Below are 22,953 nucleotides of genomic sequence, written 5' to 3'. Positions count from 1 at the left end.
GGCATCCCATAGCTTTGAATCACAGCTTTTTGAGAATTGAGCAGAGGAAAGAAGAAAACAGATGGTGTGTTGGTTTTAAATGCATAAATTAATCAGAGGTCATTTCCATTCATGGTATACAATATCCTTTGTAGATATGCCATTTCATCTAAGATGAAGAGGTTTATCATAAGAGAATACTCTGCCAATACTCTGCCTGTTCTGTTCTGATATTAGATAGTCCTGAAGAGTACCTATGAACTGTAGGGTTTTATATGTCTATGATTCTTGAGGAAATGTCTTAGAGAAAATGCATGAATCAAGGACTTGTAACAGAGAAGATACTTGTTTGCCAGATGAAGGAAAAGGAGTTGCTATGCCTGGGAACATTACTGAAGAAGAAAAGTATATAGGACAAAAAGTGGTATTTGTGGCATACCAGGTCCAGAATTTAAACTTTGGTCTTTTTTTTTTTTATTTCTGTATTTAATTTTAGAACTGACCAGCTTTTTGGAAGATGATGTTTACTCCTGCTTAAAGCTGCTATTCTTAAAACAAACAGTAGAAGAATGTGGAAGAACTCTAGCCTCCGCTGCCTTTTAGCACTAGCTATTTTATGCTTAAGAAGCGTAATGTATAGCCAAGAGATAGGTGAGTTTATTGCAATGTAATTAAGTAACTACTTTTTCTCTGTAGCTTCTGTACCTTGTAATTGCATTGCTTTCCTGCTGTATGTATGTTCAAAACCCATCACCTCTGTGGCCCCACACCATCCCAGGGATGGAGGCAGTGCCAGGCCTGGTTTCTGCTTTCTACCAGCACCCAGCAGCATCTTGCAAACCAGTGCAAAACTGGGTGTTAAATTGGGTGTTGATGTAAATGTCTGCATTAAAACCTTTTTGCTGTATATGTTGGCTCTCTTCAGCCATTTCACACGTTATCATTAAGTGTCCTGTCATTAATTGCCCTCCATATATGAGATGGAGGAGAGCAAAAATCAAAGCTTACGGTTTTGCCATTGGCCCAAAGCCTGCTTATTAGGCTAGGCAAGGAACGGGTATTGTGGAAAGAGGCAGCTGCCTCTGTTATATGCTTGAGTATAAATCCAGATTTCAGGTACTTCTGCAAGTCTGTGAGTCTGTGGCTGTCTAATCAGGCACACAAATCATTCAACAGTTTTAAAATACTGGCCAGACATGCATGCAATAAAAACTTCAGAAGAATGGCTACAGATGTGAAAAATAGCAGTTGTTTTACAGTTGCTCATTTTTGACCTGCAGTGTTTTACTGTATTTCTTACATGATTTCAGGCTCTCCAGGGGACCCCCAGAATTTGAAATGTGTAACGCACAATTTACACAAAATGCTCTGTACTTGGGATGTCTCTTCTAGAAGAAGACATGGACAAACTGACTTTTGCTACACTACCAAGTAAGTCCCTCCACATACCTGGTTAAAAAATACCAAATTGTGATGAAGGTACAATTTTTCCTCAGACACTGCCCATGGAAATTGTGATGCTGTTGTTTCCCAGCATCTTCCCACCAGTTTTCCTTGGGTGGTGCTTCCCCTAGGCCCTGTTAACTCAGGCAATGGCAGGGTTTCTGGCAAAGCTGTTCCATGCTAATAATTTGCCTGCCAAAATCTGCTTGCTGCTTTCAAAGGACTGGAAGATACTCTTATTTACTCAGACTTTTCTGTGTGTCTGCCTATCCCTTGCTCAGGGTTTTCATGAGGGATATCTTCAAAACAGGTTTAGTCCAAAAGGAAATGAGAGTTGGAAGCAGTGAATCCTGATGCTGTGGGCCAAAGCAGTAGAATATATGACACAAGTGTTGAGATTCATGGATTTTGTGTGGAAAAACATGAACAATCTCTCAGCAACTACCTTAGAAACTTTATAAATTTTAAGCTGTATTAAAGAAAGGTAAAAATTATTTCACAATTGAAACAGCTTTTCTGAAGTGGATGCAAGTTAAGAATTTTGAGAAAAGTTTAAAAAATCTTTAATCTTCTGTGTGTTTTTTCACTAATGAGAACTACATGTTCAATTCCCCATGCTGTGTGTCTGCCAAATACTTACTATGTGCTAGGGATGAGTTCCATTCTGCATCTCGATCCTGCCCCCAGTCCAGATATTTGTATTGTCTTTTTTTTTCTCCTGTAAATTCTGCAGGCAGCCCAGACTTTTCCTTGGGGTCCCAGGGCTTGGCTGCACTTAGTCCACCTACATACTTGATTTTCTGTGTCTCATTATTCCTGCTGCATTGCCAGCTATCATTTCTATTTAAAAAACACCATATATATGACTCTGTGGCCAGAGTTCAGAAGTGCAGAGTTCATGAGGTACTCCCTCTGAACAGGAACAATCGTGTAGCTGCTGCTGTTTCTCCTTAGCAAAGCAAGACAGACTGGGGTCCCTGAAGCAGAAAGTCTGAGATGAGCTTGGTGCTGACATCCCTGAGGGAGAGAGGTTTTGTTTTTAAATTGCTTAAACATCCTCTAATAATATCTCAGTACCAAAAAGGACCAGCCTTTCTGAGCACTCAAGTCTCAGCTGGCCTTTGCTAGCCCAGAGACTTGTATGAATCTTAAGAGTTCAACCCAAGCTCTTGACTCCAGCTGATGGGAGCTCCAGGGTCCTGTTCCAGTTAATAAGTGAGTAACAGTCCCTCAGCAGGAAGTCTGGCATTGTTCTCTCTGCTTTCCTTCCTGCCGTCATTCCCTCAAGAGGAAGGTCTGGATTTTTCCAAACTTTCTGCCTTTCTGGTTGCATATCAGTGATAATGAGCAAAGAGACTTGACCCATCCATTATTGTTTCCTGTATATATCTACATCTTCTAGACAAAAGCCAGATCACATGGTATTGAGCACGACACAAACATTAAGCAACAGACTACATTTTCACCTGGGATCTTAGGAATCCTCTGCCCTGCTCTCTGCTCTTTCTCTATGAACTGAGCAGCAGAAGGGAGCTAAAAGATTTGTTCTAAGATGTGGACACGGGTGGTAATCCTCTTCTTTCAACCCATGTGCCCTCACTTTGAAAAGAAATGGAGGGAGAGTGAGTCAGGAAACACAAAGGGAGGGGACAATGCTACTTGATTTGGTGTCATGGTTTGACACTGGCGCGATGCCAGCGCCTCCATGAAAATGTACTTTTCTAAATAATTGCTGTGAGATGTGATCAGGAACAGAGCAGAGCAGGCCCAAGCTCAGTAACAAAGAAAAGAACTTTATTAAACTACTACTGCTATAAAAACTACAAACACTGAATCCTGGATGAAGACTTTCCAAAACACCCTCCTCCTCCCACCTAATTTCCAAACAAACTCAACAGTGAGACACCACCCAGAATCCTGATCAAGTTGCCACCCTTCAGATATTCAAATACTCAATCTTTCAAGGGAGACAGGAGTCTCTCTTGTGCCACAGACTCCCCAGGAAACACAATTGCCACCCTTGTGTTTCCATGTCACACGTGGCAACCGCCCGGAGAAAATCTGCCATGGTGACACTCTCCTTTCCATGTCACAGTGCTCTCACCACCGTGCATGGACAGACTGCTCATAGGGCTCCTTTAAGGATGCTTTGCCATGGACCAAAAGAGACAACAGTTCAGTTTCTCATTTTGGGGCTACAGTCCCCCCCATTTTCCCCTGGGGCTGAGGGTCTAAAACAGAGGTCTTCTTCTCCTCTTCTTCCTTGAAGATAGAGGGCTTCTCCACACCTTCTCCAACTCTCCTCTGTTCTCTCTACTCCTCTGCTGGTAATCACTGAAACAGGTCTCTTGGCACACCAACGCACCCCCCTAAGTGCAGCTTCTGTCAGGAGAATTTGGTTCAGTCTATGGCTAACAAGAAAAGTCCAGCCACAAGCCACTCCATCATCTCCTTCCAACTCAAGAATTTCTTCTTCCATCATCTCAGATCCCAGACTGTCTCTCTTCTATTTCAAATCAAGGAGGAGTAATATTTTACAAAGCCTTCATTTCTCAGGAAAGGGTTAAAAGCTCAGACTCCCTGGATGGCTGATATCTCTGCCCAGCAGCCGATTCCCAAGGCCAAGGCTGGGTGCCTTCCCCCCCGCCGCCCTCCTTCTCCTCCTCGCCGGCAAAGTTACAGGTGCCGTCCGGACTCTCTGTCTCTTCCCTCTGGGGGGGGATGACAAAGACATCTCCATTTCTCTCCACCCTTCCGTCCACAGGAGCTGGTTCGGTTCCAGTCCTTCTACCCCTCGGCTCACCTCGACCAGGCTGCATGGCTTCCCCTCCCCCACCCAACCCCATGGCTGGGCAGGGGAGGTTTGCACAGCACCCTGACCAGAACTAAAGAGAGCGAGCTCTTGGGAGTTCCTGCTTTTAACCCCCTGTGTTCTCAGAGGCGTATCCCTATCTTCAGTGGTCACTTCAGGTGCCAATTTCCAAACCTGACCACTGATTGGTTTACTCAACTTCCTGAAAAAATCACTTTCATGTCAAAGCACGACATTTGGTTTGGGTTATTTTTCTTATTTTGAAATGTTGATTCATGGTGACTAGGTTTCAGAAACATGTCTTTTGTTGTCCTCAAGTTTAATTAGATAGTAAGAATATCTTTTTTTTCATGACAAGAGTTGTAAATGGTTGTCTGCATTGGAACAGAGTGCCCAGGGAAGCGGTGGAGTCAGCATTCCTGAAAGTGTTAAAAACCACGTGGATATGGCTGTTGAGAACATAGTTGAATGGTGAACATGGTGCTTGTGCTAGGTTAACTGTAGCAGTACTTTTCGGGGCAGGGAGTCCCGAGGGGAACCCCCCTAGGCTGTGTGGCTGGTAGCAGCAGGCAAGCAAGGAGACTCCACACGGCTTCTGAGGGTGCTCATTAGACGAGGGTTTATTGGGGGTCCTACCCCCGGGAGGCAGCATGGTTTCTGAGGGAGAGGGGGAAAGGGGAGTGATGGGGAGAGAGGGGCTGAGAGAGCACCGGCCAGCCGGTGAAGAGAGAGAGAGAACTGTCCCCCCGGCACACTGAACAGGGAGATTCAAAGTGGGCGCGGAACAGATTGGGCAATGGGATTACAGACACAGGATACTGCAGGGGAGGATCACAGGCTTGGAATAAACCGTACATTTTCCAGGGGTGAGACGGAGTATACCGTTTAACTAAAATATAACACCACAGTTAACAGTTGCATTTGATGACCTTAAAGGTTTTTTCCAACCTTAACAATTCTGTGATTTTGGTTAAAGAGTGAGGTTTTCACTTTGAAGTGTTCTCTTAACAACTAATTGGTTGCATTATGCAGCCAGTGCACAACCAACCACTATGACAAAAGTGACTTAAAAGATGAGGGAATGCCATTAATCTGATATTAACCAAAGCCCAAGCAAGTCTCACTCCTTCACAAACTTGATATGGAGCTTTCTGTTTATTACAGAGAATTTATGTTTTATTAGTGTGCAAGAATAGGACTTAACTTGCCTTAGCTTCCTATCAGCTAAAATAACTGCTTAATCCTCTCTTTTTAGTGATCTTACCCCTCAAGTGTGTTTTAAAACTAAGGAGAGAAGGGTTGAGATTCCAATCCCAGAGAGCTCCATCACAGTGACAATCAGAAGCTCTGGAACTGTTTTTCCTACCAAAGAATTTGTAATTCACCAGAAAGACATCCGTAAGTATCAGGTCATATGTGTGTACCGAAGGCCTTTATACTCTCTATACACTTTTCAGATGTGTATGCTTGCAGGTTTCTTGGGCAGCATTCCTGTATATAGAATGTTGATATGCTGACTCCATGAGAAGCCTCCGTATGTCATAGATAGTTTTCTCTAACCCTTCAAAAGAAAGAATACTCCTCTTACCCATAGTTCATAGCAGAAAAAATCAAGGGCAGAATGTGAGGAGGAAAACAAAATACAGCAATGATACATCACTCACTCTTCTCCCTTTTTAGTCCTAGTTATAAATTAGGAAGCATTTATAAACAAATTCCTAATCTACATACATAAGTAAATTTGACTTTTTCCCAGTTCATTCCAGGCAAAGAAGGAAATTGTAAAAAGAGGATGGGAGTGACACAATCTACCATGCTTGGTCTAGTTTTTGCCTTTGGTTTGCCTGCTTACTCCTTCAGTGTAGTCAAATTTTCATGTCAGTAACACTTCTTATCCATGGTTCTGTTTCCAGTCAAGAGCAGCTCAAGAACTTATACAAAATAGAACTCAAACATATTTGGTCAACATGATAAGTCTCTCAGGTTCATCACAGGTTATTGTGGGCAGTGTATTGATTGTGCTGAACACTTTGCAGGCTCTCAGATCCTTGGTCAGGACTAAAGTTGCATGTATCACACATATTTTTAAAATGTTTTAGCTTACACCAGGCCCGATAAACTGCCATAACCCTTGAACTACCAAGGTTCTTCTCTGTTTCTCAACCTCTTGCTTCACCACAACACATTTGTAGAAGAGATGCTTCTGTTTAATCTCCCTGTCTTGTCCCTGTCAGGACCTCGTGCCCTTAATACTTCTTGTAGCTTAAAATCACTTTCCCTGTGATCTTCAGAATCTCATGTGCTCTTCTTCCATTCTGTACTTCTGGTCTCCTTCCTCGCCACTCTCCCTTTTGTTGCCAGTCCCCACTTCCCTACTGGTCTCCAAAACATGCTTCTTCTTTTGGGGATGTTTTTTCCGCTGTTCTCCCTAGAAGTGTTCTCATGCACACTTCAAAGACTGTCACCATATTTCCTTTATCACTGTGGTATTGAAGGAAGGTTGGGAAAGATGGGATATCTTCCCTGCTATGCATTGTGAAGAGTCATATTCACAATCAATTACTCGCCCATCTACATGCTGAGGTATTAAAAGAAGATGCTACCCGATGATTCATCAGCACCTGTGCTTTCCTGAGAACTCTCATACTCAAGTAGACACAGAGCCTTGTTCTAATTACTGAGGTTGAATTACATATTTGTATGGTTACTAGCCAGTTCAGAGCAGAGAGATGTGGCTGTTAAACATCTGTAGAGCTGGTACTGCTGACAAATGACCTGAATATGGCTTTTTTTCTTTTCCCCCACCTCTTTTTCAAGCCTTTGTCCCTGTCACTCCACACATTCTTAGTTTAATGCCTGACTTTCCAACTTCCACATTAAATCTGAAGTGGAGTGATAATGGATCAATCTTCCCATATGGACTGGATGCCCTTTGGGAGATTCAGATACTCCGAAAAGAAGCTATGGAAGTAGTCACACAAGTAAGTCCCTTTCTTCTTTTATGAAAAATATATGTACAGTTTTTGCCTTTGGTAATGTTCTGAGAGGTCACTTGAAAAAAACTGTGAATGATGAATTTGTAGGACCTGAGTATAATCATGCTTCTGGCAGGTAACTTCTTGTTAAATTTCACAGTTACAAGAACACTGGCTACTGTACTGTTGGTACTTAGTCACAGCAATTTTTTTTTCTGGTACAGGGTCTTTGGAATTAGAACTTCCTTAGGACTTTGGCAGATATTTTACACCATTGTCTTTGTATCTCCAACAGTGTCTCCTGTCTTGGTCATCTCTGAATGCTCAGCTTACTTTTTTCTTTTTTTGTAACCAGAGTTCTTCCAGGCCAGTTTGTACCTCTGTGCTATAAATTTTACTAATGGAGAAAAGACAGAATGTGCAGCCTGGGATATTAGAAAAGTTTTATTTTTGAGAAGTTGGAACATTTTGCTGCCTATGAGAAGCCCAGGGTGCAGTATACCTTTTTAAATGCATGGGAATCCTCTGCTCTCCCTCATATGTCTGCCCCCTGGTATTTCTGACTGACAGTCTACCTAGCTGGTGGGCTGTTTAGCAACTTAGACTTTTGTCCAGGAAAATTCATAGCACAACTAAAAGTTAGATAGAACACTCCAGTAATTGATGAGGATTTTATGATTTACTTCACCTAATTTGCCATTCTGTTGACACTTTGGAGATTATATGTCATTACTAATAGGTCTTCATAAGCTCTGTCTTGGTTGATTTCTTGGTGCAAAACCTTTGCAGGTTACTTACTACTCAAAACTGACTCATGAAGACATCATTCTTTCTTGGAACTGGACGTCAGATATGCCTTTGGAGTGCACATCACATTATGTGAAGATTCGCTGTTACATCAATGCAACACAGTTTGTTGGCCCCAAGGATTGGAGTGACTGGAGTCCAGCAAAAATGATCCCTGGTATGTTTGTACCCTTGCAACCATATGGACTTTTATTTCTTTATAAGAATTAAGCCAAAGTCAGAGGAAGAGCACTAGTTAATGAAACCTAGCAAATATTTATTTGTATGCATTGCTGTGTTCCTCAGTCACATTTTAGCTGAACAGCACCGTGTTTATAGCAAATTGTTCATGTGAGGTTTCTTGGTTTTTTTGTTTATTTTCTTCCTTCTCTGCTAGGAAAAGATACCGAGCCTGGTGGAAGTGGAGTGTTTCCTCTGGACCCTGTGGTGGCAGTAGGTTCAGATTTGACATTTTGTTGTGTCCATGAAGAAGATCAGCATGTAACAAATATGACTTATGGATCAAAATCCTATACAATGATCCAACTGAGCCGTCGAAGCCATGCCATCAGAGTGCTAAATGCCAGCGTTTCAAATAGCAGTGGAACAAATGTAGTGTGCAGACTCGAAAATGGATTGGAAGGAAGTGTCGTGTTTGTAGGATGTATGTATCATGTTTACTGACCTTAGGAAAATCAAAATAATTTTGAGTCTGCTAGGAAAAAAGTACTATTGTGGCTTTATGCCTCCTGGGGAAAAAAGTTTTGAAGTTTGGTTTTGAAGTTGAACTGGGGATTGTGCTTGTTTGATTTTACTTTGGAAAGGCTGGCTCATGGAGGAGACACCAAGTCTGGAAGGATGAGAAAGTACCCATGTAAGCCCTTTCTAGAACCTGCCCCAGTGCTTCTCTCATTGGTCTCTTGTTCTAAGGTACTTTTTCATGATCTGGAATGCCAAGTAGTTTGTTGCCGTATGAATATTCAACCCCTGTCTCTGTCAGTACATCTGTTCTAGTATAGTCCATGACTAGGTGAGAGTAAGAGCAAGAACTGTAAGTACAAACATTCATTTACCAATCAGTCAAATGAAGACAGCAGTTAAAATTGCAGCAACAACAGATGCTCATCCAGGGCAGAAGCTCTTTGGGAGCTAATTACAGCAAAGGTAACTAGGCAGTAATTCCTCTTTCCTAGGCATTCTTCTAAAACTCCTTTTTAGTGTTTTCTTTAAAGATACTAACTCACTGTGTATCTTCTTCTCTGAACCATGTTAAGGCTTAGACATATGTTCCAGAAACAGATACCTATTAAAACAAATGACTTAATGTACCACATTCTTCTTCCCCATAATTAGTCACTTTAAAGCTTTTTATGTTTTTTCCTCACGGGAAATTTGAGAGTTGTCATCTTCCAATAGCTGCTCATTAGAATCCTATTCCCCCTTGCAAATGGCTGCCTTTGAACTTAAGGTCCTTGGGGTTGAGGAAGAGGACAGGAGAAACTGGAATAATTTTGAAAGTGTGTTCTGATCTCCAGCTTGTGCATCCTGTCATTGACTTGGTCTGTTAAGGGTTCACTAGGAAATGCAAAACAGAATTCAGCCTTTTATTACTTCTCAGTGATATACGATGTTAACGTTACTTGTGCAGAATTTGCTTTTTGGGAAAATCTTCCAGGTAAATAAGTCAGTCACAGAATGAAATCTGTGACAATCCCATAGGTTTTTCCGGCACGTTTTTTTTTTTTTTTTTAACAGATGGGATGCAAAATCTGGTTTTTATCAGTGTTTCTTCTTGTAGTACTTGCTTAGTGGGAAGAGGTCTTGTTATGGTCCTCTTGCTGGTGAGGGGAGGAAAAGGAGAAGGAAGTAAATATGTATACATAACACTTTGGTTAAGCCTAGATCTAGCAGAACAGGTGTTCTTTTCTGGCTCGTTGCTCATAATCTGAACTAAGGCTGCCGTTGTTGCCTTGTGTGTTATTTCCCCTTCTCTAGGGCAGAGAGAAGGGGATATATATCTCTATGTGGATATTGTTGCTCTACCTTTGGCATACTTTTTGGCAAACTTCTCCAGTTTCATACACCTCAAGTGTACAAGACCTAGTCTCATGTTGGCATGGTTAATCTCTCTATTGGGAGCACTGCCCATCTTTTCCAGCAAGGCACTCAACACTGCTCTAGTATGGACATAAAGAGCGAGACCTAAAAGGAAAAGATGGACACTTCCAAAGCGATGGTGAAGAGGATGAGCCATTCAGGGCCTGCTTTAATTTTCAAATTCAGTATGGAATTCATGATAAAGAGACTATTTTCTTGACACGACTTGTTTGGAGAATTCAAAGCAGTAGTGGGGCTTCCATGTTAGAAAATGTGACGCACAGCCGACAGCATTCCTGCATTGCTCAGCGGCTGAACTGATGCTCAGAATTTCAGAAAACTCTTTGCAGAGTTTCAGTGAAACACTTCCAGGTCAGAGCCTGGAGCTTGTGAACATGTTTGCATGAGATTTGCCATATTACCCACCCACTTAGAATTCTAGAGTCAAGTGTTAGTCAGATGGGGCTGATAATTATCTATCTATTTTATTGTCATTTTTTTAAAGTATATTACTTCTGTGGTTGGGGTGTAGCTATTGCCACGTATTTTTGAAGCATGCAATTTAGACCCAGCAAAACAAAAGACCAATGCTTTCAGGAAGCCAGTAACCCAAATGTCACACTAGGATAGCAAAACCTCAGCTAACTGTTTTGGTTTCCTTTCATACTACAGATGCTCCTGATAGTCCCCAAAACCTCAGCTGTGAAACACCCAACTTTCTGACAATAAAATGCACCTGGGAACCAGGCAGGCCCAGTGGACTGTATGGAGAACGAAGAACAAAGTACAGCTTATTTGAAAGGTAAAATTAATCAGCACTACAAGGAGTAAAAGGATATAACTGGAATACCTCCACTGCTGCCTGGGACTTACTGCACCATACCTATATAAATGTGATTGCTTCCAAAAGTCTCAGCAAGCTGTACCTAAGCTAAATTTGGAAAACTCTGGTCTAGCCCTGCAAAATTCCAATGGGAATTAAGGATAACTTTCCCTTAGGTTTATACCATTATGAACCTACAATCAGATAAAGGGCTTAGTGTATCAGGCTGTTGCCAACATATATACAAGGCCACTATGAAAATACAGGGAGATAGTAGAAGTCAATCACTAATTTTTAATTTTTTTATATGAAACCTGGGTCAGATCATTTAGACATTTACTGTGCTTCTGCTAAGCAGGATGACAGAAGTTCACTGAGAAACAATTGTAAGACAGGTTGTAAGGCATTTCCCAAATGCCACTAGGGAAAATAGCAGTTAGCCTCCATTTGTTCTCCTGCCATTAAGAATTAGAGCAAGCAGAGTAAATGTTACCCATAAAACATTGAAAAGGACAAATAACACTGGTTTCACCAAAAGGAAGCAGTTAACTAGTGTCCTACTACATAGTCTTTAAGGCCAGGCCATGTAAAGCATTAAAAAAGAAGAAATATTGGAATAGCACTTGCAAACTGCAACCACTTCGTTGGTGATTTTGATTAGTAGTAGTTAGTAAGGAGTTAAATTCCCATGGTGAGAGGAGGCTCTTGTGTCATTCCAAAGGAGCAGTCAGGGAAAGAAGCCAGGAGAGGCCTGAGTCACACAAAATGATGAGAAACGGAGTCTCATGGTGGCTTAGAAGCATGCTGGAGGCAATGAGGTTTGAGTTATAGTCACAGATGTCGTGTAGAATGCCAGTGCTAAAAAAGCCACTGGGTAGGGTGCAAAGAGGTGGACAAAACAGGGCAGTTATTCACAGGAAAGGCACTTCAGTCACTGACTGCCCATATTAATCTTATAAGAACATTGTCCAGTCTTGTTTTCCTCAGCCCAAATCTGTGAGATTAGTATGATGCATTTCGGGATAAATATTCTCATCCTTATTGTCAGCCCCACTGAACTCAGAGCTCAGCTAGAACAGAGTAAAAATGCCTGAAAGAAGAAGAAGTTGGTTAAAGTTGTGCTACTGAGTGAGAGGCTTACACAGATAGTAATTAAAATAGATATATTTACATACATACAGATACACAATTTAGATTTTATCCCTAAAGATGCACCACTATTCTTGTCTGTTATCAGACTGCCTCTCCTGCTTTTGACCAAAAGACAGCTAGGACTAGTTGATATATTCCAGGTAACAAACCTGAGTTCATATTTGACAGGGCTTATAGAAAGACAATGTGTGTAGCATCTCACTAGTTCACAAAGCAATTAAGAAAATTCTTTAAATGCAAATGTATGCTGATCTGAACAAAGATACGTTAAATCAAAATCTTAGCTGTGACTTGTAAGGTGGTTTTTCAGGACCTACCTGTTTTCCTGGCTTTTGAGAAATGAGAGAATGGAAATGTTATGCTAGTGGAAGAGGAAAGTTTCACATGTGAGCAGGGCAAGTCATGACTGATGCCACTTTAACCTGCGTTGTAGTGTTAGATATGCCTCTGCAATTGCATCATTCTGTAAGCCATGTGAACTGAACCCATCATTCTGTACCGTGTTTTCAGTCTAGACTTCTGATTGTTGCTAGAAATGAACTTGCTCAAAAATTAAGCTTTTCCTTCCCCTCTTTACTTTGTAGAACTTCTGGTAAAAATGTTTCATGCGAAGACAATGAAGTGAACAGAGATCATGTTTGTGGCTTTCCAGTACTGCCTGATCAAAAAACCTATGATTTCATATTAGGTGTCTCCAATCCTATTGGGCAAGCAGAGTCATCTCTTTTGGTTGATATAACTCAAAGAGGTAAGACTTATGACTTACAAGGGGAAAAAGATGTTTACTACTTGCTGTTTGTTAGTTTTAGGTTTGAAGAGCTCTGACATGGTATACTTTTCATTATTTTCCTTAATTGTCACCAGATTATTGCCATATTCAATAATTTAAATTGAAAATGACTCAGGGCATGTCTTGAGGCAATGATGAGCTGTACAGGGAGATGCCAGTTCTTAACCGCAGTGCTGCTTTGTTGGACAGCCTGCTATGTGATAAATGCTAATATGTGATCTAATAATTAGACAGCTGCTGTTTATCATGGAATCCCAGAGTGGCTGAGGTTGGAAGGGACCTTAAGAATCATTTAGTTCCAGCACAGCACACACACTCCCCATGCCCCACCTCCTGCCATGGACAGGGATGCCACACACTGGATCAGGTTGCTCAGTGTCCTGTCCAACCTTGCCTTGAGCACTTCCAGGGATGAGGCATCCACAGCTTCTCTGAGCAAGTTTATGTTTTGCTTCATGTTCTATTACACATCAACAATTAAAATTTAGGTGTAACTTTATGAACCTGTATGTAAATGACCCTGTACTTCAGTGTCTGCTTATAGGACAAAATACTACACAATTTTACAGCAGCAGGATTTAGAGCATAAAAAAATAAGGTGAAAAGACAGAAGGTAATATGAGGACTATTGCATGCTATTGGTAATAGCCATGATCATCTGCTGTCAGGGTTTGGAGAAAGAAGAAACTTCTCTCATTTAGACCTTCAGTTTAAAAAAGGAAAGGAAGATGACCGTCTCTGTAGCACTGCCTGCACCACCCTTTTCTCCTCCACAGTCATGGCTGAAATTTCAGGGATTCCTACTGGTTACAGTATTCTGCTGTTCTCCAAAAAACTGAACTAAACATGAGGATTGTACATTTTTTTTGTCCAGGCCCCAGTTCAACTAGCCTGAGATTAGAATTGTCAGAGTAAATTGACAGAGTTGAGAAAAGCATAATTTGTTTCTGTTAATTGTTAACTAGGCTGTTTCACACCCAGGTGATATGCTGCTGTTTCCTGTTTGTTTCCTTTTCTTTCTTTCCTGCACTGTCCGCTTAATTCCCAAAGCACAGTACATATTTCCTTAAGGTATCTGAACGAAATCCAACAGATATTTTTTTCTCTGAAAGCTGTGAATGTTAGTGCTGAGTATTATTGAAAAATTCTGTGAAGGGACTTTTGGGGTGGGGTCATTTAGGAATCCTCCTTTGTCCTGGTCTGCAGATTTTAAGTCCTAATTTAAAAATTTCACAGAAGTAAAGTTGAGTAAATTTTATCCATTATTTGTGGTCATCTGAAATAGCTGCTGTTTCCCCCTTTTGATAAAATCAGTTAAGAGGAAAAATGTTTTTTCTTTGTCTCAACTCCTTATCATGTGTGCAGTACACTCAGTCTTAAGTAAATGTGTTTCCGTAATTGTTAGCTGAGAAGATAGTCAGGAATGAGAGTGCTTGCAGGTGCTTTCCCAGCACCAGTTTTCCTCTTGCTGATTGAAACACTTATCCTTCTGATTCTCTCTGATCTTCTAAAATAAGATTTTTCTGAACTATAGTAAATGGGGATTTTTCTTATAACTGAAGTTTTTTTTCTTTATTTTTTAAGTTCATCCGAAAACCCCAGAAAAGTTAACTGTTACTGGGAACAATTCTACAAGCATTCAACTGCGTTGGTTTATAAATGGCAGCTTTGCTGAAACCAGGCTTCTATGTCAAATTGAAATTAGCAGTAGTCACTCTGAGAGAAAACTGGTAAGCATTGCTTTGAAAAGATATTTTGTTGAACAAATGCTAAACTTTTTCACTGATCACACTTGAAATTTATTTCTCACTCAGAGCTTCATTCTGATGGTCTTATTAAATCATTAATGTAGTAATGAGTAGAAGTTCATTTACTAAAGAAAATTTTTTGCTCATGTCTGTTATTGCCTGTTTTGGTTGGTTGGTTTTTTTTTTTGTTTTGTTTTTGTTTTGGGTGGGTTTTTTTGTTTGTTTGTTTGTTTTTTGGTTTTTTTTTGTTTTTGTTTTTTTGAACACTACAGAAAAGCCAAATTACGCACCATGTTATTTGGTACTTGAAAGGGTTGCATAGTACTTTATGCTGACCTTTTAGGTAACCATGTGCTTTGTCCTTCCTGGTGCCCTGTAGACTTCCACACTGGCTGCTTCAGATCTTGAAGTCTGCAGTTGAATTTCTCCCTTTATTTTTTCCCCTCAGAGAACAGGTCATTTGTTTGTCAGCAGCTGACATGCACATGGCCATAATAGGCAGCTGCTCATAAACCTGCTCATATGTCAGTATGTAGAGACAGGATACAGGATAGGGAAAGATTCTCCCATGGGATGTATCAGTAGGTAAACTCCAGTTTACCTGGAGTAACTTCTGTAGCATTCTTAATGAATTTAGCATGGGGTGACCTGTCTCACTGGGGAAGCCTAATGAGAAGTGCATTTTCAGCTGGCCTGAGATTTGCCACCAGTTTCTCTGTGCATACTTATCTCTGACCATTTCAAATAAGCACATAGTGAATTCTCAGGTAGGTCTTAGTACATAGATGCTGAATTTTTAATTTGAGCACATTAACCTCAGAGGCTTCTTTTTGCAATGCTTGTTTGATTTTTAGCAGTATTCTGTTACCCTCTTCACTTAGTTGCCAGATGGGCACAGCTGTTGAGCACAGCCTTGAATAACATAAATGAAGCCACAGAAATGATGCAGCTGAGACTGAAGTCAATCATTATGTACATGCCTCCATAATAAGAGGGTGCATGCTCTCTAACAGTATTTTTAAAATACTTTCAAAGCACTTAATGACTGCAGAAGCCTTAAGCTTTTATATTTTGTCTGTAATAACATGTGTTAAGTAATACCAGAGATTAGGTACTACAAAAGGAACTCAGATATTTTTGGAATATGCAGCTCAAAACCTGGGGCATGCACTCATTTGTGAACTCTGCTACTGCATCAATCATCTGGGATAGTGGGAGAGGATCAAGACTTACACTTCCACAGCTGTTTGATTCCCTTCACCTGTATCAGAGCCCTCACCCACAGATCTTTTGTATGCAGCAAAAAGCTTGGCAAAAGTTTTTATAGCTTTGTTATATGGTTGCTGGTTGCTAAATAAAAATCTCCAGGAGTTCCCTGTCCCAAAAGTAGCTGTGAAATTGCTGTGGGGTTTTACATGGCATTTTGAGGATGTTTTCAGAAGTGTTTCCATCCGAATGAGAGATTGTTGGCTTTTCTAGTATTTTTCAAGTTGTCATTTGGCTTTAGAAATGCACAATTAATTGCATCTTAAAGTCACTTGGAGTCCAGTTTTTGGCAGCTGTGATGCACATGTATTGTAATTGGATTCAGTAAAATAATATTCCCAGGCTTAGGGTTTGTTTAAGTAATTGTGTAATTGAAATGCTCTCTAGACTCACACCACTTTAAGAATAATAGGAGAGACTAGTCTGATCATAAGAGCTGTGAACTGAGATCACCTGGGTAAGACCTGGATACTATAATCTGAAAGAAAAATGAAGGCAGCAGACTGCATAATAAACATCCTTCTCAAAGAGATGTTTCTAGTGAGCTCCTGTGCATGTCTCATAGGAAAAAGGCCTTCATCCCTACAGCTGGATGTTCATGTGCTCAATGGGAGTGTGGGTTCTGAACACCAGAATCCTGGCCTGCCCCATGTGAGCAGTTTTGCTGCATGTGGGAGAGAGGGGGACTGAATGGTATAGATGGGAAACAGCCACCTGCTACTGTGTGCAGAGCTCACCCTGTTGAAGAATCATCCATGTTGCTGCTCCTTTTCACACGTTAATGTATGCTTCAATTTCTGTCTATATATAACTTAATTTTGGTGGATCTCTGAAGTTTTTTTCCTTGTTTAGGGTGACTGCATGGGACATTTTTTTCCCACTATTTTCTTCTTAGGGCTTGACTGCAGCTTTGACACTCAGTATTTTGGGGGGACAAAACCCCCCACCTTTTTAAGTGTTGACTAGGTGTGTAATCTAGGCGAAAAAGAATACATGTATCATGTCAATTTCCATAAATTTTTAACAGCACAATGTCTCCATTCCTGGGCGTAAATCTTCAACATACACAGCTCAGCTGAATGCTTTGCACCCTGACACCAAATACCAGCTCAGGGTGCGCTGTTCGGCTGCTGACCACTTCTGGAGGTGGAGTGACTGGAGCAGGGGAGTGGAGCAGACAACGTCAGAAGCCCGTAAGTTCATCTAACTCTTAATGATGAAATGCTGAACTTGTGAAGATATGTATTTTAAAATTAGTCATCTAAAAAATCATAACTTTTCAATAGATGGTAAATTGTCTACTGTGCCACTGGGGAAAATAACTACCACTCTTATTTTTTTTATTTAGCTCCTGCAAGAGGACCAGATATCTGGAGAGAGAGAAGTCCTTCTGGTGAAAGCCTAATAGTCTTCTGGAAGGTAGATAGAACACTTAAAATATTATGTAATGTAACTGTACAGAAAACTATTTACTTACACATTTATAAGTTTAGTGAAGTTTATAGTCAATAAACCAGACTGCTTTGCTTAACTTTTTATAGAACCATCGAGACAAACATTTTTCCCCAAATAAGAATGTTACTAAAATTTTATAATTTAAACATTGCTTTGAGAAGCATTTCACATGAAGAATTAAATGTTTTACACATCTCAGTTGAAAATTAAAAACTTCTGAATTTACATGTTAATTCTCAAAGTCACACTTGAGTTACTTTTACTTTTTTGTCTTGTAATCTTACACAGTCATCAGACTAGATCAGGAACAGTAAATTCATATTATCCTATGTCGTCTTCTGTATATTGCATTTTGGTTTTAATGCACTCTTTGTCTGTTCGTAGCCCTTATCCCTTTCTGAAACCAATGGAAAAATAGTGTCTCATGAAGTGTCCTGCTACCTGCTAGAGACACTACTGGAGCATAAAGTAGTCTTTGAACCCTCAAACAGTACTGAGATAAAACTTGGAAAAAGTGATTGTGTAATTAGTGTTGTAGCCAGAAACCATGCGGGTTCATCTCCCCCTTCAAGGATAACAAGCGTGGAACTTCCAAGTGGTGAGTGCTCCCAGCTGAGAGTTAAGCACCTTCAAAGCTTGGGGAATATCTAGGAGAGTTTGTTTATTGAAAAATAATGCTTTTTTTTTTGTTTGTGTTTATTTCCCCACACAAATCTGCTGGGCGGGGGGGAAAAATGCTGCTTTGCTCTTGGAGTATTGTCTCACCAATTAATTGTGCTCTTACATAACATAAAGATGATTATGTGCTGTCTTTACAGCTATTTGTGCTTTTCAAAAGCATTGGTGTGGATCCCTGATATTTAGGGAGCTCAGTGTATTTCTGTGTGTTCTTGTTGAGACACTGAGAAGTGTTACATTTCAAAGAGATTCAGAAGTTTTGGAGGTGTTGTGTGGCTTTTTAAGGCGAGAATTGTCAGTTCAATGCCTGTGAGCTCTGCAGGAGAATATTAATTTGGCTGGTTGGTAAAGTGTTGGCAGCCTTGTGCTAGGGAGCCAGTATTTGAAAACTAGGTAGGACTTTAGCTTCCCAATTAAAACGCTGCTACTCTTGCTGAGGGCTTTGTAAAGGGAAATAGCTGAGCCAGATAATGATTTTCTGCTCTTAACATTGAGCTTGGAGAGTAGATAATATTGCAGAGCAGTTACTGAGAGTCCACGTTTCCCTACACACCAGACAGTGTAATCTCCCAAAGCCCAAACCTTTAGCTCCAGATCTGGCTGATTATCTGCAGGGACGACAGATTCGCACAGCAAGGCCTGTCTCCACTTGTTTGCCAGGAGCATTCATGGGTTTGCTTCTCCTTGCCCACCTGGAGAACAGGTGTCACAGTTGGTTGTCTGGCAACTCGGGTTCTGGTAAGACATGGCCATCTCTCATAGGAAGAAATGTATTCTGGCTGAGATTCACAGTGAGATGAAAAAACAAGTTTGTTTCTGTGTGAAGGAAAACCATGTGAAATACAATGTTTCTTGTGCTTCTCCAGAACAAAAAATCACAGAATAGGTCAGGTTGGAAGGGCCCACAGTCCAACCTCCTCACCCAAGCAGTGCGCTCCCAGAGCACACAGCACAGGATTGTGTCCAGATGGTGCTTGAGTATCTCCAGTAAGGCAGACTCCACAACCTCTCTGGGAAATCTGTCCCAGTGCTTGGTCACTGCACAGGAAAGTTCTTCCTCATGCTCATATTCCTGTGCATCAGTTTCTGTCCTGTCGCTAAGCATTACCAAACAGAGCCTGGTCCCTCCTCTGACCCCTCCCTGCAGGCTTTGACAGACACTGATGAGGTCTCCTCTCAGTTGTCTCTTCTCAAGGCTGAACAGGCCCAGCTCCCTCAGCCTGTCCTAGTAAGAGAGATGCTGCAGTCCCTTAAGCATTTTTGTTGCCCTCCGCTGGACCCAGGCCAGGAACTCCATGTCCCTGTTGTCCTGAGGAGCCCAGAACTGAGCACAGCACCGATGCTAATACCTGGTAGTATATTCTTGGTCTGCCTATTGGAGGGAAAAGTAACTGTACAGGACAGTTGATTTGAAATGCTTTTATAGCTCTCCTCCTGCAGAGATAGGGTGAGGCTCTGGGAGTCAGAGGTCTCTGTAACAGGTTTGTGGTGTGGGATAGCTGATGGCAGCTGGAGCTTTGCACTCATTTATAGCTTTCTCTTAGATATCTGAGGTTCCCTTTGGTGTTACCCAACTTGTACTCATTAAAGATTTGCTCTTGAGTTGGTATAGGAATTGAGTCACTGATTGGAGTCATACAAGATGACTCATTCAAAGAACTGGATGACACTTTTGCCCAGACATCTTTTCTGGCTGCTTCCTGTGTGCAGTCTGTAAGTGATTTTAATGTCAGTAAGAGAGCAGAGGATCTGAAGCTGGAGATCTGCTGAGATTTTATGAAAACTGAAAACACAAACAAAGGATACACTGCCATAATTAGTCACTGTCTCTGAAAAGTGCTCTGTAGAATTTTGGGCATGTAATCTGGCTGATCCAGGCTCCCCTACCACTAATAATGCTCTAGTGCTGGTAGTTATTTGTTCTTCTAGTGTAAGTTGCAGCTATAAATACACCAAAATGAGCAGTACTGCCCATGGTGAATTTCTAGTTATCTAGCTCAGAAAATAAGGTGGAGTGTGATGTATTTAAGTATTTTTTAGACAGTATGTGATTACTGTCAGTAAAAAACTCTTTTCTGTAACTAGAAAAATTAAAGTGATAATTAGAAATATGATCTTTTCCAGCATCATAGAAATGTAGTTTCACTGGATGCGTAGTAGTTTTTCTGGGGAAAGTATCAAGGCCCTTGTGGAGTTGATTTACTTTTATTATTCATGTGTCTTTTTCTTGCCATGAGCAAGCTAAAAACAATTGTACACTTAACTATATACGATTATATGTATAAGATTATTTAGAAATAGATAGTCCTTTGACATTCATAGCACATCTGTGAGAGCAGAGTTTTCATAGCACTAATTCTTAAAAACTGTCCTTGCCCTTCAGCCTTCCATAGTTTATGGCTTTAATAAAATGAAATAATAGACTCAATGGGGAGCATAAATGAGAACACTGAAAAAGGAAAACTGAAACCCTGAGATTGTTTTTGCAGATCTGTCATGGGGCCACCCCTTTTGTGGTGGCCTTTGGAAACCATCCCTTAGCTCTGCGGGGTCCCATGTGATGGACAGCCATGGAGGGCAGCTGCAGAAATTGGAAGCTGTTCCCAGATCTGATCACTTCACAAGGGCAGCTAAACCTTTGATAATCAGAAACAAGAAAAACAGATTAAAGGCAAAGCTTTTTTTTTTTCTTTCTTGTATAATTTACCCTTGGTAGACTGAAGCCTCCATAAAGTTCACCAGGGACATGATTATTGCTGTTGATTCTTCATGAAAAATGGTTATCTGTGGTTGGGCGAGTGACAGCAAGATACTTTGAAAGAAGCACAAAGCAAACCATTTGATGAAATGACAGCAGGAATTTATAGCTGGAGGCTCATGCCATATTGGTGTCAATTCATATTTGAACCTGACATCTGCTTTTTCAGCTTGAAAAAGTGCTTTTTAAGCCATCCTGAGCTGCTGCATTTCTCATCATCATACTTAAGGCTGGCTGAGGGATTTGCTGCAGGCTATGTCTGATTCTGAGCACTCCAGAAAGCTCGGCTGAGTGCACTGCTTCGAATTCACAGTTCACTCTCGTGCCTTTCGTTCCTAGAAATGACTGCCCCTAGAAATGACTGCCATTTATAAAGTCGTTGTGCTGTGGCTGGAAGGCTTTATTTCATCTTGGGCTATAGATAAGTGTCTGCTCTTTGATGGATTTTTGTGTCATCTTTGTTGCAGACAATGTCACAACAGATCAGGCCGTGGCAATGGGGAATGGAATTAATATTTCTTGGGATTCTTACCCCAACATGACATGTGGCTACATAGTAAAATGGTGTCATTCATCTGGGTCTGAACCCTGTAGTGTGGACTGGCAGAAATTTCCTTCAAATACAACAAATGCAGTGATAAAATCTGGTAAGTCAGAATACTTTCTTGTGAGTCTTTCTGTTTGAGATCCTGAGCAGCAAGTGGAATGAGACTAGCATGAAGCTATAGATTGCAGATTGCTTGATTGCTGTGTACTTGTGTAAATAAATGAATTTTTTCTTGGTACTGTGTTAATTTTAATTTCTTATACAGTCTTGCCAAATCCAAATATCAGTCTTGACTTAACTTTTATCATCCTGTGTTTATTAACTGTTTTGAAATTACCTCTTCTAGCTGTATGCCACAATTTCCTAACTCAGCCTAATGCATAATGGTTAATCTAGAGTTTGGGGTTTTATTTGGATTCTAAGTATAAACAGTGCTGCTCAGGATGGAAGAAGACTAATCCGTTGTTTTTACATGAGGCAGATTTTTTTAAGTGTGACCTCCATGTGTTGGCTTGCTGTCAACTATTGAAATTTCCTGGAACAGGGCACATTCCAGGTCTCTAGATGCTGGTGGGCAGATCAGGGAAATGAAATTCAGCTGTGGTGGGACTAGTAGCAGTAGAAGAGGAAAGAGAGAACACATTAAAGATGTGGGATTTTTTTCTCTGCTGTTTATAAGGGTATATATTTGCCTTTTAGAAGAATTCAGTATTAAAGTCTCCATTCAAGGAAACAGCTTTGAGCTGTGTACATAGGAAAGTTGAGGAGGAGTGAAACCTGGAAGAGTGGGGGCAATATGTTTTTCTGTCTGTAATTACAACACTGTGTCCATGTTGTTTCTGTTTGTGCTAGATAGAGATTTCTTTTTTTTTAAGCAGACAATACTGTGTCTGTCCAATGATGCACTGCTTTACTCCTGAGCTCTTCACTGGGATGGTTCTTGCAGCATGTGACTCTTTTATGAGTTATCCAGCTGCTAGGGCTGGGCTTAAGCTGGCAAATCCACCTCTGCTCTTAGTCCTGCTGGGAGACTCTCAGGCTGGACCTGAACTCTTGCAAAACCCAGTTGACTTCTGTGTAGTTTCACAGTGGTATCTTGTTTAGAAAAAGTCTTGAAAGTAGTGTACAGCCCTGATTTGAGAAAATCCCAGAAAGTGGTAAATTATTTACACATTATAGCATCAAATACCTGTAATTCCACCAAAGACACAAGAAGCATAGATTTGCTGACTATCTGTGTTTTTTAAAGTCAGTTCAGGACTGAAGTTCATTGCTAAGTTGTTTCACTGTCATTTCTTGGAGTTTTCTGCATATATTTTGTACTGTTGCTCCAGTAAGCCTGGTTATTTCAAAATGCATTTGTATTTCTGAGGAGGCAGGATCTACACGGCTGCTGTGGGAGGAAAGGAAAGGGGTTATTTCTGGTAACTTCAATTTGTGTTGCCCCATTGAAAGGGCAATTTATGCAATTTGAGTAGCTTGTTTTGAATCCTCTTTGTTTAGTACTAAACTTTCTCTGGGAGCTAGATTTGGTTACTTCTAAACCACATCTGATGGCATAGCTTTTGTAGAAATTACAAGCAGGGATAGTATTTATGCATTATACTTTGTAATTTTTTAATACATATTTATATATATGCATCA

At 40.7% G+C, this 22,953-nt stretch overlaps 1 protein-coding gene across 2 annotated transcripts in view; it reads left to right on the top strand.

Moving 5' to 3' along the window:
• The window catches only part of LOC137464683 (leukemia inhibitory factor receptor-like), a 55,719-nt gene that overhangs the window by 20,153 nt on the left and 12,613 nt on the right, over positions 1–22,953 (top strand). For both annotated transcript variants that reach the window (XM_068176128.1, XM_068176127.1), the window contains exons 2-14: positions 476–630; positions 1,290–1,410; positions 5,490–5,632; positions 7,052–7,215; positions 7,999–8,173; positions 8,393–8,659; positions 10,765–10,894; positions 12,652–12,815; positions 14,442–14,587; positions 16,899–17,064; positions 17,220–17,290; positions 17,711–17,924; positions 21,230–21,409. In XM_068176128.1, the coding sequence (XP_068032229.1) occupies positions 549–630; positions 1,290–1,410; positions 5,490–5,632; positions 7,052–7,215; positions 7,999–8,173; positions 8,393–8,659; positions 10,765–10,894; positions 12,652–12,815; positions 14,442–14,587; positions 16,899–17,064; positions 17,220–17,290; positions 17,711–17,924; positions 21,230–21,409 (2,023 nt within the window). In that variant the 5' untranslated portion in view covers positions 476–548. The remainder of the gene's footprint in view (positions 1–475; positions 631–1,289; positions 1,411–5,489; positions 5,633–7,051; positions 7,216–7,998; positions 8,174–8,392; positions 8,660–10,764; positions 10,895–12,651; positions 12,816–14,441; positions 14,588–16,898; positions 17,065–17,219; positions 17,291–17,710; positions 17,925–21,229; positions 21,410–22,953) is intronic.

This window comes from Anomalospiza imberbis, chromosome Z, assembly GCF_031753505.1.
Source record: "Anomalospiza imberbis isolate Cuckoo-Finch-1a 21T00152 chromosome Z, ASM3175350v1, whole genome shotgun sequence".
In the NCBI taxonomy this organism is placed as follows: domain Eukaryota; kingdom Metazoa; phylum Chordata; class Aves; order Passeriformes; family Viduidae; genus Anomalospiza; species Anomalospiza imberbis.
Note: the sequence above shows the minus strand (reverse complement) of the source record. Positions and strands in the feature narration are given on the sequence as shown.